General features: G+C 59.2%; 2 protein-coding genes across 3 annotated transcripts; one reads left to right on the plus strand and one right to left on the minus strand.

Annotated features, from left to right (window-relative positions):
• The first annotated feature begins 364 nt into the window (after positions 1-364).
• Positions 365-11945, plus strand: MFSD12 (major facilitator superfamily domain containing 12). Of its 2 annotated transcripts, XM_015095897.3 has the most exons (10): positions 365-784; positions 4393-4603; positions 6270-6408; positions 6504-6686; positions 6980-7072; positions 7157-7249; positions 7715-7885; positions 7971-8065; positions 9025-9155; positions 9278-11945. In XM_015095897.3, the coding sequence occupies exons 1-10, from the start codon at positions 487-489 to the stop codon at positions 9292-9294; spliced, it is 1431 nt and encodes a 476-aa protein (XP_014951383.3). In that variant the 5' UTR covers positions 365-486; the 3' UTR covers positions 9295-11945. The 2 variants fall into 2 exon arrangements, with proteins under 2 accessions (XP_014951383.3, XP_027825686.2); XM_027969885.2 differs by lacking the exon at positions 7715-7885.
• On the minus strand, positions 7424-13452 carry TEKTIP1 (tektin bundle interacting protein 1). The gene is made up of 4 exons (XM_027969886.2): positions 13315-13452; positions 10539-10777; positions 10309-10434; positions 7424-10220 (listed from the first exon to the last, which is right to left on the minus strand). The coding sequence occupies exons 1-4, from the start codon at positions 13446-13448 to the stop codon at positions 10042-10044; spliced, it is 678 nt and encodes a 225-aa protein (XP_027825687.2). The 5' UTR covers positions 13449-13452; the 3' UTR covers positions 7424-10041.
• Between the last annotated feature and the right edge of the window lie 1098 nt (positions 13453-14550).

Consider the following 14550-nt stretch of genomic DNA (forward strand, 5'->3'; position numbering starts at 1 on the left):
CCAGCCCACCCCGTCCTCCTTGGCCCACAAGAGGCCTCGTAAATTTGCGGGCAGACTGAAACGGCGTGTGTCTTAAGGCGCGAGTCTGATTAGGAGCACCCTTGGCGTCGCCCACAACCTGCGTGGGAGGGGGTCCGCAAACCAAGGATAAGAACGGTGGGCACTAGGACCTCGCAGCCCCGGCGGGGCTGAATCCGCTGGCGCCCGGCGTAGAGAACCAATTTGCCCCAGGGCCACGTCCCCTCTTCGTGATGATTGGCTTGCCTTCTCCGGCGTGTGGCTCCAATTGGCGAGAATGGACGCCACTCCCGAGATTCCCCGCCCCTCCCGAGGTTGTCCGGGGTCCACCAGCACCGCAGCTGCCAAAGCGCTCGGCGGTGTAGGGCGGAGGAGAGAGGCGCTGCGGGGAGAACTGGACGCGGACAGCCCGGCTCTGGGGTCCAGTCTGCCAGCGCCGGACGGACGGGCCGAGCCCGAAGCGCCGCCATGGGCCCGGGGCCGCCGGCGGCCGGAGCCGGAGCGCCCCCGCGACCGCTGTCCCTGGTCGCGCGGCTGAGCTACGCTGTGGGCCACTTCCTCAATGACCTGTGCGCGTCCATGTGGTTCACCTACCTGCTGCTCTACCTGCACTCGGTGCGCGCCTACAGCTCGCGCGGCGCCGGCCTGCTGCTACTGCTCGGCCAGGTGGCCGACGGACTGTGCACGCCCCTGGTGGGCTTCGAGGCTGACCGCGCCGCAGGCCGCTGCGCCCGCTTCGGCCCGCGCAAGGCCTGGCACCTGGTCGGTAAGCCCCGGTCCAGCCTCCCTCATCAGACTGCCGGCCCCTCTGTCCCACTGCTCAGTCCTCTATCTGCCCAGCCCATGAGCCTTCCCATCGGTCCACTTAACTGCTCTGTACTCTTCCTCTGTCTGTCTGATGGCTGCTGGGTGACCCGTGGAGCCTCCTCCATGTGACTCTGGGTGTGACCCTCTAGTGTCGCTTTTCTTCATCTGTCTTATGCTCAGGGGCACCCTGAACCCTCTCTGGGTTGGATCTTCCTGCCAGTGCCTCCACTGTCAGTCTGTCTGGTCTGGCCTGACTTCTCTCTGTCTGTATGAGAGTGACCACCGATGACGGCTCTGAGTTAGGTTGCCTAGAACCCCGTGTCGCTCTCTGTCCCCTCAGTGCACTTTGTCCGTCTGTCTTCTGCCCCATCTTGGGCAACCTGGCAATTGGTGACTTTGGGGAGCTGCCCTGGGAACTGGGTTGTGGGCCGGATGAGCCAGAAAGGTCAGGGTTCTGTGCTTGTCCAGCTGATGGGATGGGGTTCTTCAGAGAAGGCTATGGGGTTACCCTCTGTTCCTTCTGGGGGAGTTGCCTGGACTAGAGGGCTGTCTGCGAGGGGAGGAGGTAGGTGTCACAGGGGCAGGAGTACCCTCCCCAGTGCACACCCCTGATAAGGCCCAGCTCCTAGAGTCCCTCCTCTGCCCGCCTGGACCCTGGGCCCTGAGATTAGCTGTGGGCCACTTTGCCTACTGTTCTCTTCCTGGCAGAAGTACTAGCCGCATCCTGGCACTTGGGGCACGCCAGGCATTTCAAGAAGCAGAGTCGGGAATCCTGCCACTTATGAGAATTCAGGGTGGCAACTTTTCAAGAGCCAGGAGGGCTGGGCTAGTATCTCCCTGCCCTTGAAAACAGTGACTGAAGAGGCAGTTATTTGCCCCGGGCCCTTGTGCGTGACATATTTGCAAGGTTCAGCAGACCTCCAGGTTGCCTGCGGGTGGCCGGCATTGCTGTGTCTGCAGCGGCTCTGGGCTGGATTTCAGGTTTCTTAGACACTGAGCACGCTCAGGCTGTTAGACGAGCAGGTAGAGGCAGGTGACTCAGACCGCAGACGGAGGTGTCCCTCCATGGGCTCACATTGGGATCGCTTACAGAGCTGAATTCGCAATCTCGAATGCAATTTTGTTCATAATATTTGGGTAGACTTGTTGACACACACACCAAACAGGTCGTTCCTGGGCTAAAGAGGTGTGAGGACTCTTTTTGCTTTCTGGGATGGACAGATGAGACCCTTCTAAGGAGATGGAGCCTTCAGTGGGTAGGTGGCCCTGGCAGTGGATGCTGCCTGTGCAGAGGCCCTGAGATGGGACCTAGTAGCAGTGCCGACTTCCCCTTTTGTAATCAGAGGGCTGAGCTTCAGTGAGGGTCTCACCTGACCCCAGACCAAAATCTAAGTCCCCTAAACTGAAGGCTTTGTGTTTAGGCAAAACAGATGTGGGGAATGGGTGCCCCAACCAGACATCTACCTGTACCCTCCCCCTGCCTTGGGGTTAGCACATAGGAAGATCCATGAAGATCTGTGGGGAGAGGAAGCCAGGGTGGCCCCTTGTGAGGCCTGATAAGGTGACTTGAATGAAGGTCACCTTGGCCACAGTGCCCACTTCCACTCTATTTTGCCCCTGAATCTGTGGGTAGTGGGGACGGACTTGATGTTCACCTTTAATGAGCATCTGGGCTCCCCTTCTAGCCCACAGAGGACCCAGAGAGCACATGGATACTCCTGTGGGGTCCAGGTTGGGGCCGGTGGGTAGACTGGACTTCATAAGGAAGAAGCAGAGCACTGGAGGGGGCATTAGCTTTGGGGTTTTGGAGGATGAATAGGAGTGTGTGCTTATGGGGCGGCATTCCAAGTAGTTGAAACAGCATCTGCAAAGGTGTGAAGTCTCATGGCTTTGAAGTTGCTGAGACAGGAAGTGGCTCAGAGTAGTAGAAGTTCCCAATTTCATTAACTCTTAATCCTCACACCCATCTTGTGGGGTATTTTCATTAGCTCCCTTTTCTGGAGGCAAAGGCCCAGAGATGTAAAGTCGCTTGCCAAAGTCCCACAGCCAGGCAGCCTGGGGCGCTGACAATGGTTAACTACCTGAGCAGTGGCAGGGTAGAGTCTGGCTATGGCAGCACATTCTTCTGACCAGAGTCTACAGTAGTTCCTGTCTGGCCCTGAGTGGCCGCCAGACCTCCAGGCATCTGGAGGGGCCCGGGGTGCCCTTCTCAGGCACCAGTTCCAGAGAAATAGCGAGGGTGGTTTGGGTTTCAGTTCCCAATCTGACTGTGGGGGCAGGCCCAAGGTCTGGGGGATGAGGTCACCTCCAGAGCCCGAGCCAGGGCAGGAAAGAGGAAGAACGGAAGTCTGACTCCAGGCCCTCCGGGGATGGGAGGAGAAGGGTGGAGGGCCGGACTCTTAGTTCCATAGCTCACTCTGTGGGCCTCAGTTTCCTCATCAGGAAATGGGGTTAATAATAACATGTACTGCTTTGGGCTGTAAACAGAAGCCACTGTTATTATTCACTCATTGACAAGATCTTGGTGTGCCAGGCTCTGTAATGGGTGCCAGGGACACAGAAGTGACCTGGAGAGACCTGTCACCCACCCTCAGACAGACAGGCAGACAGACAAAGAATTTCTGTGAGTGCTAAGGGACATGAAGAAGAGAAAGCAGGATTCAGATGGTGTCTGGGTGGGGAGGGGACTGCTGGCAACGGAGCTGGTTGGGAGGGGAGCTTTTTGGAGGAGGTGACATTTGAGTTCAGTCCCAAGGGATGGAGAGGAGTGGGTCTTGCTCAGATGTGGGGAGAAGCATTCCAGGCAGAGGGCACAGATGGTGCCAAGGCCCTGGGGCAGGAGGGACAGCTGGAGGCCCAGTGCCTGGAGCAGAGTGAGCTGAGGGGAGGAAGTGGGAGGAGGGGAGGGCAGGGAGAGTACGGGGCAGGTCGGCAGGGCCTTTGAGGCCTCGAGAAGGACCTGTGCTTGTTCTGAGGAATTAGGGTACTTTCCAGGTAGAGGCCCTCTCATGGGCTCATGGGGACACTAGGGTTCAGGGAGGGCAGGGTCCAACCAGCCCCACCCAGCGTCACCTGGTAGGAACTTGGAGGAGAAGTCCTCCTTGGTGGGGAGGCAGGAAGGGGAAGTGGTGGGCACTTCCCCAGGGGACCCCGCAGCGCTCTTTCAACCTGCTGCATGGCCTCAAGCTCTGCTTCAGTTTCTTGAGCTGTCACCTAGGGGGCGAGCCTGGGGAGTCCTGAGCTGGCACGGGGCCCCCCATTCCTGCCCCTGCCCCCTCATGGGTATGGCATGTGACCTACTCTGTGTGTTTCCCCACCACACACAAGGGGCAGGTAGCCTGGATGGGGAGGCCCAGCTGCTCTGTCCTGTTTGGGTGTATGTCCTCGGGGGACCCCTAGATCTCTCTGCCTTAGTTTCCCTATCTGTCACAGGGCTGTGAGCCCAGGGAGCCCGGGCCTCTGGCCCTCACTCACTGTGTACCCTTGTCTGTGTCTGTGTCTGTGTCTGGGGGGCCCGGGGCCAGCGGGAAGGCCTGTGACATGCCCTCCCCCTCTGCTTGTCCACAGGCACCATCTGTGTCTTGCTGTCCTTCCCCTTCATCTTCAGCCCCTGCCTGGGCTGTGGGCCCGCCACACCTGAGTGGGCTGCACTCCTCTACTACGGGCCCTTCATTGTGATCTTCCAGTTCGGCTGGGCTGCTACACAAATTGCCCACCTCAGCCTCATCCCAGAGCTCGTCACCAACGACCACGAGAAGGTGGAGCTCACGGCTCTGAGGTACCACCTCTGGGGCAGGGCAGGGTGGGGCAGGGGGCCCAGGGCAACCTACCATGTCTGAGCTCTGCTTGGCTGTGTGGCTCTGGGTCTCAGCCCCAGAATGGACATCCGTCGATCAGTGTATCATTCAGCTGTTGCTGCGTAACAAATAGCACTGCATCAGCAGCTTCAGACAGCACATATGGACTGCCTCACAGTTCTGGCAGGTGAGGAGTCTGGCTTCACTTAGCTAGGTTCTCAGCTTCAGGCTTGAGGCTGCAGTTGAGGTGTTGGCTGAGATTTCAGGTCCCTCTGCCCCGCTTATGTTGTCATCGTTTGCTATGTTTGCTTCCTTTTAGAAGTCCTGGGGTTTGCTGCTTCTTTGTGGCCAGCATGAGAGTCTCTGATCTCAGGGATGGTGTGAGCCGCCTTCTTTCTGAGGGTCACTTGATTAGATCAGGCCCACCCAGGATGTGCTCAGTCGTTCAGTCGTGTCCAACTGTTTGCGACCCCATGAACTGTAGCCCACCAGACACCTTTGTCCATGGGATTTTCCATGGAGTGGGTTGCCATTTACTTCTCCAGGAGGCCCGCCAGGGATAGTCTGTTTTAATTACATCTGCAAAATCCCTTGATCTTTGCCATACGATGTTATCTTAACATGGCCTGACATCCCATTGTATTCATAGGTTCTATTCCCCAAAGGGAAGAGGTTAGATGGAGAGGAAGCAGGGCAGGGGGATCTCTGGGCATCTTAGCATGCTACCTGTCACATGTGGGTACAGCTGGCCCCCAGCTCATCCACTAACTTACTTAAAGGTGGCGATTCTAGGTGCGGTGGTAGCAGGAGCCCTTTAGAACACTTGCCGTGTGTGAGCACAGCAAACCATCTTTCATTCTCATGACAAGCCCAGGAGGTTGATTAACATGTGCCCAAGGAGAGGGTTTGAGCAGAGTGGGGCCTGTGTCGGGGGAGCGGGGATCAGGAGGTGACTGTTGGGCAGGAGGGATGTCGCTCCTGCAGGTGGCCATTCAGGCATGAACGCTGGTCATGAGGCCCCGCCTCTCCGCGGCCCAGTTCCCCATTAGGGCTGGGAGCTGCAGGCACTAACGGCATCGGGGGATTGCCCAATGACTGGGGCCCCCAAAGGCCCCAGCTGCAGGGGGCGGGCTGGACTCATAGACGTCAAGCTCCGGGTGCTTTCTACCCACAAGAGCCTCGTGACTGGGGGTGTTCTTGTTTTCACTTTCAGAAAGGGAAACAGAGTCCCAGTGAAACCCAGAGGCTCCTTATCTGGTGAGGCCCTGGGGGACAGGGCTCAGGGGCTACAGGCAGGTGCGGGCCCAGGTAACTCTGCCCAGCTGAAGCCCAGGGTTTCTGAGTATCTCAGGTCTCTGGGTTGCAGCCTGACTCGGCCCTGCTTTGTGGAATCTCTGCACTCTGGGCCCTGGGTAGGCAGGACCTCTTGGTGGAGTCTTGGTTCAGAGCAGGAAGTCTGATAATGTGGAGACTGGGGAAACTGAGGCCAGCAGAGGCTTTCCGGGGACTACCTGATGTGTTGGTGGTTGACATCATGTGGCCAGGACTTCCCCAGGCATGGCTAGCATCTCTGACTGGGTGACCGCCTGGGAAGGAAGCGGTTGTGTGGCTTCTGGGTGGCCGCTCTGAGGCCTGACTGTCCCACAGGTACGCCTTCACTGTGGTGGCCAACATCACTGTCTATGGAGCTGCCTGGCTTCTGCTACACCTGCAGGGCTCTCCCCGCACTGGCCCCGCTGAGGATGTCAGCGACCAACTAGGGGTCCAGGATGTGCCAGTGTTCCGGGTGAGCTGGGGGGGCTGGGAGGGGTGCTCCCAAGGACTTGAGCGCAGGGTTGGGGCCAAGTGTCACTGCTGACCACTCTCCTACCCGGTCCCCAGAACCTCTCCCTGCTGGTGGTGGGTGTCGGAGCTATCTTCTCACTGCTGTTCCACCTGGGCACCAGGGAGGGGCGCCGGCGGCAGGTGGAGGAGCCCGGTGAACACAGCCCCCTGTTGGCTCCCTCTACCGCCCAGCCCTTGCTGCTCTGGAAACACTGGCTTCGGGAGCCAGCCTTTTATCAGGTATGACATTAGGGGGAGGAGGGTCAAACAAGGTTGGGGTTGATGCTTCTCCCCCACCAGGGCCCTCACTGTGCTTGGCTGCAGGCAGAGATGGCAGACACTAGAGCAAATGCACCCCTTCCGCAGTCCACACCCAGGACAGACATTACTAATAGATCATGCCATCTTCTCCACCTGACCAGCTAGGCGGTCACTGCTAATGGTCAGGTGCCAGCTGCTGGGTGGCAAGCTGCAGGGTGACTCATCCTGACTTGGCACCCTGCCCCCTGGCCCCATGCTCCATGTGTTCCTAGGTTGGCCTGCTGTACATGAGCACGAGGCTTATTGTGAACCTGTCCCAGACGTACATAGCCATGTACCTCACCTACTCCCTCCACCTGCCCAAGGTGAGCCGGGCGGACAGGTTGGGACAGGGGTCCTTGAGCCTGCTGAGCCAGGCCCGACGTGTTTGCGCCCTCTCCACCCCACAGAGGTTCATCGCCACCATCCCGCTGGTGATGTACCTTAGCGGTTTCTGCTCCTCCTTCCTCATGAAGCCAGTGAACAAGTGCATCGGGAGGAATGTGAGTGGGAAGGCGGGGAGGGGGGTGCCCCCAGAACCTGGGCGACTCTGGACAGGGCACCCACGTCCTGATGGGAAGTGAGTTGTAGAACCGGGCGTTGAGCACCCTGTGACCACCCACAGCCCTCTAGAGGTCAGGAGTAGGCCTGGCAGGTATGACTGAGGAACCAAACACTTCATTTGATTTCCTTTATTAACTTGTGTTGAGACATGAGTAGCCACCAGTCTCTAGTGGCAGCCATGGCAGACAGCTTAGCGGTAGAACATGCGCTCCATGGATCACTCAGTACCAGCAGGCTCAGAACCTCGGAATTCTCCGAGGTCAGAGTTGGGGGCTTCTTAGGGATGACTCAACTCAGTCCTCGTTTGCTGGGGCTGGGGGCCAGATTGGAGACCAGAAAGGGCTGGTGTCCGGCTCCGGGCTGCCCAATGAGGTGGGCCTGACGCCGGGCTGGGTGCTCTGCAGATGACCTACTTTGTGGGCCTCCTGGTGATCCTGGCCTTTGCAGCCTGGGTGGCGCTGGCAGATGAGCTGGGCATGGCTGTGTATGTGGCGGCTGTGTTGCTGGGCATGGGCTGTGCCACCATCCTGGTCACCTCGTTGGCCATGACAGCTGACCTCATCGGCCCTCACACGGTAGGATTGCTGAGTGGGGCCAAGTCGAGGTTGGGGACTGGGGCCGAGGCCTGGGGTGCTGACCCCCCTGCCTGTGTCCCTCCAGCACAGTGGAGCCTTCGTGTACGGCGCCATGAGCTTCTCGGACAAGGTGGCCAATGGGCTGGCAGTTATGGCCATCCAGAGCCTGCACCCCTGCTCGTGAGTACCCCATCCAGCTGTTGTCATGTCTAGTAAGGTGTGCCAAGCCTGTGTTGTATGCCAGGCACTGCCCGCAGACTATGGATTCCATGACCGACAGAAGATCCCAACACAGTGGTGGTGGCCTCAGAGTCAGGGAGACCAGGTTATTCCCCACTTCCAGAACCCATTTATTCAGAGTGGACAGTGTGCCCTGTGCTGGGAGCTGATGACAGAAAGGTGGGTTGGGTGATGGGAGTGGACAGGGCAGTGGGAAGCCTGGAATCCCTGTCATTCAGATCCTTAGGCCTTAGGGTTCCAGGCACAGTACTATCCCATGAATAAATGTGTACGAGGGCTTGAAGGACACCACTTAGGAAGGCCCACTAGGGCAAGAGGTCAGGAAGGGCTTCCTTGAGGTGACATGGGATCTGAAACCTGGGGGATGTCAGGGATTTCTAGGTAAATGGAGAGGAAGAGCCTGAGCAAAGCCCCTGGGGCAGGACCAGGCCTGGTATGTTGAAAGAACAGTGGAGAAGGCCTGGGTGTCTGGAGAGTGAGGAGGGCAGGGAGGGGATGGCGCAGGTCGTGCAGAGGCAGCAGCAGGGGAGGATGACTGCAGGGTTGGGGGTGGCCCCAGCCCTGTGGGCAGAGGGGTGGGCCTGACTCAGTTGCTCACTGCGCCCTCTAGTGGCTCTTGGAAGGACAGATGGGGCAGTGAAGGTGGGAACTGGAGAGGACTAGGATGTAGGGGTGGGGGTGGTACTGGGCTGGACTGGGTTGGGGGTCCCGAGGGAGGACAAATGGGGAGTCTGGGATAGACTTTGAAGGCAGAGCTGACCTTACTGGGTGAGGTATCAGATGCTGGAGGGGATAAGGGGGTGGAGGGTGACCCACCACCTCCTGAGAAGAGCAGGAGGTCCAGCCTGGGGCCAGAGGGTACCTAGTGATAGCTCTCACTCCCTCTTGCTCCTCCCCAGCTTGGAGCTCTGCTGCAAAGCCTGTGTGGCTTTCTACCATTGGGTGATGGTGGTCGTGACAGGTGGTGTGGGCGTAGCCGCCACCCTGGCTCTGTGCAGTCTCCTGGTCTGGCCCATCCGCCTTCGGAAATGTGAGTCGTAGGTGCCCCCACTCCACAAAAGCCCCAACTAGTCCTGGGTGGTGGTAGGTCTGGGACAGCCGGGGGATGGCTGGCCCATCCCCCCAACCCCACTCCCACCCCTTCTCTTGCAGGGGACCCTGGAGCCTAGCCCTGACCCCACCCTGTGGTCCCTTGCCCTTTGTAAATTAACCTCGACTGTGAACATCTGATGGCCAGAGGTCTGGAGCAGCCCCTCCGCTCCCTCCCCTGCGTTGTCCTGTCTCTGTCTGGCTGTGGGTGGAGGTCAGGATGGATGAGGTCCCAGCAGCTTATCCCTGCTGGGGTAAGGGGAAGACACCAAGCTGGTGGGATTCTTGTGGTTTGGTGTACTCCAGTGCCAACTCTAACCCATCTCCCATGGCCTGGATGATGGAGGTGCTTTGTCTTATGTGGGGCTGAATATGAGGGTCCTGGGCCCAGGGGCTGCATGGAGCTCAGCCCTGGCCAGCCAAGGGTTTCCCGGGTGCTGCAGGGCCCTGGAGGACAGAGCTGTCGCTAAGCCTGCCAGGAGCCCCAACCTGGGGGTTGGGCGGCTGGGCCCAAACCCTGGCCGTGGAGGCGGCGAGGCTCAGCGTGCCTGGCTGGGGTCCCCGAGTGCAATCCCCTGTGCCCAGGCCACTGCTGACCATGAATAAAGAGCTGCCTGGGGCCGGGACTGCCTTGGCGGTTTGCCTCGGCCCGGGGCGGGGCCAGGGTGGGCGTCTGTCTGCCTCTGCCTCGAGTTTGGCCACCAGGCTCTCCCTTTACCTGACTGCCCCCAGGCCCTGGCCCCAGAGGTGGACGGACGCCCAGGGCGGGTGGGAGTGGTGGCGCCTGCGCCCCTGCAGAGCCGCGTCGGGCAGCAGCACGATCTTTATCAGTGACTGGATGTATAGACGGGCGGGGGCCGCTGGTTGGTGGCGGGACAGTAGGGTTCCAGGCCCCACTGTCGGTAGTTCTGGGCGGTGTAGCGTGGGCGCTGGGGCGCTGACAGGTACCGCACATAGTCAGACGCCCGCCAGAGCGGTTCCACCCCGAAACGGTGCCTGTTGACGGCTGTGGGGCGGGGCCAGGACCCAGGTCACGGCTGGCCACGCCCCCAGGCGGTCCCGCCCCGAGCCCCGTCCCCTGCCCCCGGCCTCACCGAATTCTTTGCCCCTGATGGGCCTGTCCTTCCACAGCACGCTTCCCCACCGAGTGCTGGGGTCTGTGTACTGGGCGGGGATGATGGGGTCATACCAGGCCGTCTCCCGCAGACGCTGGGTGTAGGCTGCGGGGTGGGGGTTGGGGTCAGCTCCGCACCTCCGGCCCCACCTGTTTTCCAGGCCTGGGAACGGTGGGGGAAGGTAGGGGCGGGAGGGGTCGGGCGCTCACCGGAGGGCAGGCTGCGCTCCCGGTGGCCATAGCACCCGTGCCAGCGGGCATAAGCCTCACGGTACGGGCTGTCCGGAGCCCGTGGGAGCGTGTACCAGGCTTCCCGGGAGTCCGAGTTGGTCAGGCCCGTGTACCACAGCTGGCCGGCCGCGTCGCGTCCCATGGGCGTGTACTTCCAGCGCGTGGCCTGCTTGATGGCCGGAGTCCAGCGGGGACCCTCCTGGGACAGGTAGTCATCGCTGTGGGCAAGGGGCGGGAGGAGAGTGACTGAGCTTGCAGCCCCCCTGCCCTCCCTGGGCCTCTCTATCCTCTTTGCTGGCATCGGTGCAGAGGCAGAGGCCCTGCCAGAGGTGTGGGAGGCTGCCCCCTGGTAGCCCCTCCTCTCTACCCCATCCTCCCCGACCCCCAGGAACCTCTTAAATGCTTCTTCACCTTTTCTCGCCTCTACCAAGTCCCTTCTCCAACCTCACAGACCTGCAGGCCCTTTCCTCCAGGAAGCCACCCTGGCCTGGAAGTGTACTGGAAATGGTCTCAGCTACAGCTGAGTGGCCCAGATTTCACTGTCACTGGTCTTGCCTGGGAGCCATGGGCTGAGGATCCAGGGAAAACGTGTGGAGGAGCCCAGGCTCCCAGGAAGTGCCCTCACCATTCCTCCAAGTCCCCAGGGGCACCCAGGCACTAAGACTGGCTCACATTTAAAGAAGCACCTATGCCTCCTGTTCCAGGGGCCTCTGGTACCAGACCCTCTCCCAGGCTGAGCACCTCAGGAGGGCTTCCTGGAGGAGGAGGTAACAGTGATGTGAGACAAGCAGCTCGTGCAAAGGTTGTGGGGCAGCAGGGGAAGATGTAAGAACTGAGGCTGGCAGAGCCAAGGGAAGTGGAAATATGCTGATGGTGACACTAAAACCTCAAGCAGGCATCATTAAAACTAAAGCTCCCCTTCTAGACACCCTGGCAGCCCCACTGCCCGAGGGACAGAGGTGGGCGCGTGCAGTGACCTGGCAATCTAGCTCCAGGGATGTGGGTGCCCCAGGGAATGAGCCTGTGACCCCAAGATGGTGCCAGCAGGGCTGCTGACTAAACCATCTCCTCTGTGCCTGCTTGGGGTTCTCACCCCACAGGGCAAACAAACCAGAAGAGGAGAGTGTGGCCTACTGTGTCTGGGAAGTGGCCGTGGGCTGGATTTGCTGCTTGCAGGGACCCTCTGTCAGGCCTTACCCTTTTGAGCTACAAAATGAACTGAAACCACAAAGTGCATGTGGTTTGTGGAAAGGAATTTAAACAGCCTAAAACAACACACAGTGAAAGTGTCTGTGTCAATTATTACCTCAAGAAATAAAAACACTGCATTACAGCTGAAAGAAAAATGTTTTCCTAATAAATGAAGCCTTCTTGGTCTAGAATCGAGACACCTACTGCCGTTTAAATGAATGTGTTGTGCTTAGTTGCTCAGTCATGTCTGACTCTTTGTGACCACATGGACTGTAGCTCGCCAGGCTCTTCTGTCCATGGGGATCCTCCAGGCAAGAATATTGGAGTGGGTTGCTATGCCCTCCTCCAGGGGAGCTTCCCCACCCAGGTGGATTCTTTACCACCTCAGTCACCAGGGAAGCCCAGCATTTAAATAGAGCACTGAAGAAAGGTCATCTCCCACCCCAGCTGCCAGCCCTGACCCGCTCCGTCGTTCCCCCAACCCTCACAGCCGTCCTGTACTCATTGCTGTCCATCCCCTTGCAGCAGCAGTGTCTGCACGCACCTGTGTCCCACTGCACACCTGTGGGACCCTGCTTCAATCGAGGTGGCACAGCTTTTCTTAATTTTCTTGGAAATGCAGCACCCAAGGTACTCGCTCACCTGTTTTTGTAAAGCTGCATAGTATACCATTATAGCTTATTAATGATTAATGGGTCCTCTAGTGGGTTGAAGGTGTCCCCCAAGTTCCTGTCCACCTGGAGTCTCAGAATGTGACCTTATTTGGAGATATGGTCTTAGCAGATTAACTCCAGAGGGGGTGGGGCTTCCCTGGGGGCTCAGTGGTGAAGAATCCCCCTGTGCCAATGTAGGAGACGTGTGCGACCCCTGGTCCAGAAAGATCCTACATGCCGGGAGGCAGCTAAAGCCTGCGTGCCTACTAAGACTGTGCCTTCAAGCCCAGGAGTCACAACTACTGAAGCCTGAACACTCTAGAGCCTGTGCTACACAGCAAAAGAACCTGCTGTAATGAGAATCCCGTGCAGCAACAGACCCAGCGCAGCCGAAAAAAGGGTCACGCTGGGTGAGGGAGGCCCTAACATGACCCCGATGCAGACTCCCAGTAAGGCAGGGGATCTGGACGGGCAGGGGAGGTCACGTGATGCGGAGGCAGTGTGGGTGATGCCTTTACAAGCCAAGGGACCACAGACCGCCCACACCCTCAGCCCAGAAGGTCAGGGGACAGGCGCCCCCTCGTGGCCTCAAGAGGCCCCAACCCTGCAGACAGACAGCTTGGTCTTGACCTCCAGCCCCCAGAGGGGAGAGAGTGTATTCTGTGCCCCTTGTGAAAACTGGTCCAGCAGCGTGGGGTTCACAGGACCCTCTGCTCTGCTGGCTGGCTGTGCTGTGCAGGCATGAACCACCACGTGACCTGCACCAACTCCTGCCAGGTCCCAAGCCAGGCACGGGTGGGAGGGGATGGGTGCAGGGAGCAGCCAGGTTAGGAGAGGGGAGCCTTTATGGAGACAGACTGAGGCTGGTGGGAAGCAAACTGGGGGAGCGGCACAGGGCAGCATGTGCTCACCTGTAGAGAGGCGGAGGGAAATCCACTTCCAGGGTCCCCCGGGGAACACAGGGCCAGGCAGCCTGCCGCCTCAGGGTCTGCATGTCTGCCTCTGCGTGCCTGGGGGCTCCTGCCTCCAAGTCCTGTGGGGCCATTGTTGACAGCGACAAAGGCCACCCCAGTGTCCTGGCAACAGCTGGGCCTACTGGCCCCCATCCAAGCCACTGCCTCCCTCCCTCAGGAGAGGGGCCCGCGGTGGAGCTCCTGGGTGAGGCCGGCCTGGGGCTCGGTCCAACCGTCTCTTTTCTGTCCCCCAACACCCCCACAGGGGCATCTTGGAACAGAACCAACTTTCTGAATCTCCCTTCCACAATCTCAGCTCCACCTTCTCCCCGCATCCAGTCCTTTACCCAGTTTTGAGAGTCTGCACACGAGTTCACAACAGCACACGCCACCGAAGCCAGAGCGGAAGGAACCCAAACACCCACCAACCGCAGAACAGAAACCCCAAGCAGGGTCCCTCCGTGCTGGGGAGCACTTCTCAGCACAGAACAGAGTGATACACTTGACACAACCCTGAAAACACGGCGCTCGTGAGAGAAGCAGACACAGAAGGGCACACAGGGTGTGACTCCACTGATGGGAAACGTCCAGAGCAGGCAGGTCCACAGAGTGGGTTTCTGGTTGTCAGGGGCTGGGAGGGGGAAGGCGGGGGGTGACTGCTGATGGGGATGGGGCTTCTTTTCAGGAATGGAAAATTCTGGAACAGTGATGATGGTAGCACAACATAGGATACATACTAAAAACATACTGAATTGTACACCTTAATATGTTATGCGCATTTTACCACACACACAAAAATTAACAAATATAGAACCTGGCTGTTTCACCATCTCCAGTGGCTTGTGGCTATACTCCTGCCAGCACCTGACAGGGCACAGCCTCCTCCCTGGTCCCTTCCCACCTGTGTCCAGGTCTCCACACGCAACATGGTCCTGTTCCACCTCCCTGGGGGTAAAAGCCCAAATCCTCTCCTCAGCCCACCAGGCCCTGCCTGACCTCCCCTGTCCCCTCCCTTCCTTCCCCTCCTCCCTCTCCCCCTTGCTCATTCTGCTCCACACACACAGGTCTCCCTCCTCTGTTCCTCCAACATGGTCCTGCCCCAGGGCCTTTGCATAGCTATGCCCACGGCTTGGGGCACCGCCTCAGCCCGGCTGTTGTCTGTGCCCCACACTGGACCCTTACTCCCACCTCAGC

The sequence above is a fragment of the Ovis aries genome, chromosome 5 (genome assembly GCF_016772045.2).
Source record: "Ovis aries strain OAR_USU_Benz2616 breed Rambouillet chromosome 5, ARS-UI_Ramb_v3.0, whole genome shotgun sequence".
In the NCBI taxonomy this organism is placed as follows: domain Eukaryota; kingdom Metazoa; phylum Chordata; class Mammalia; order Artiodactyla; family Bovidae; genus Ovis; species Ovis aries.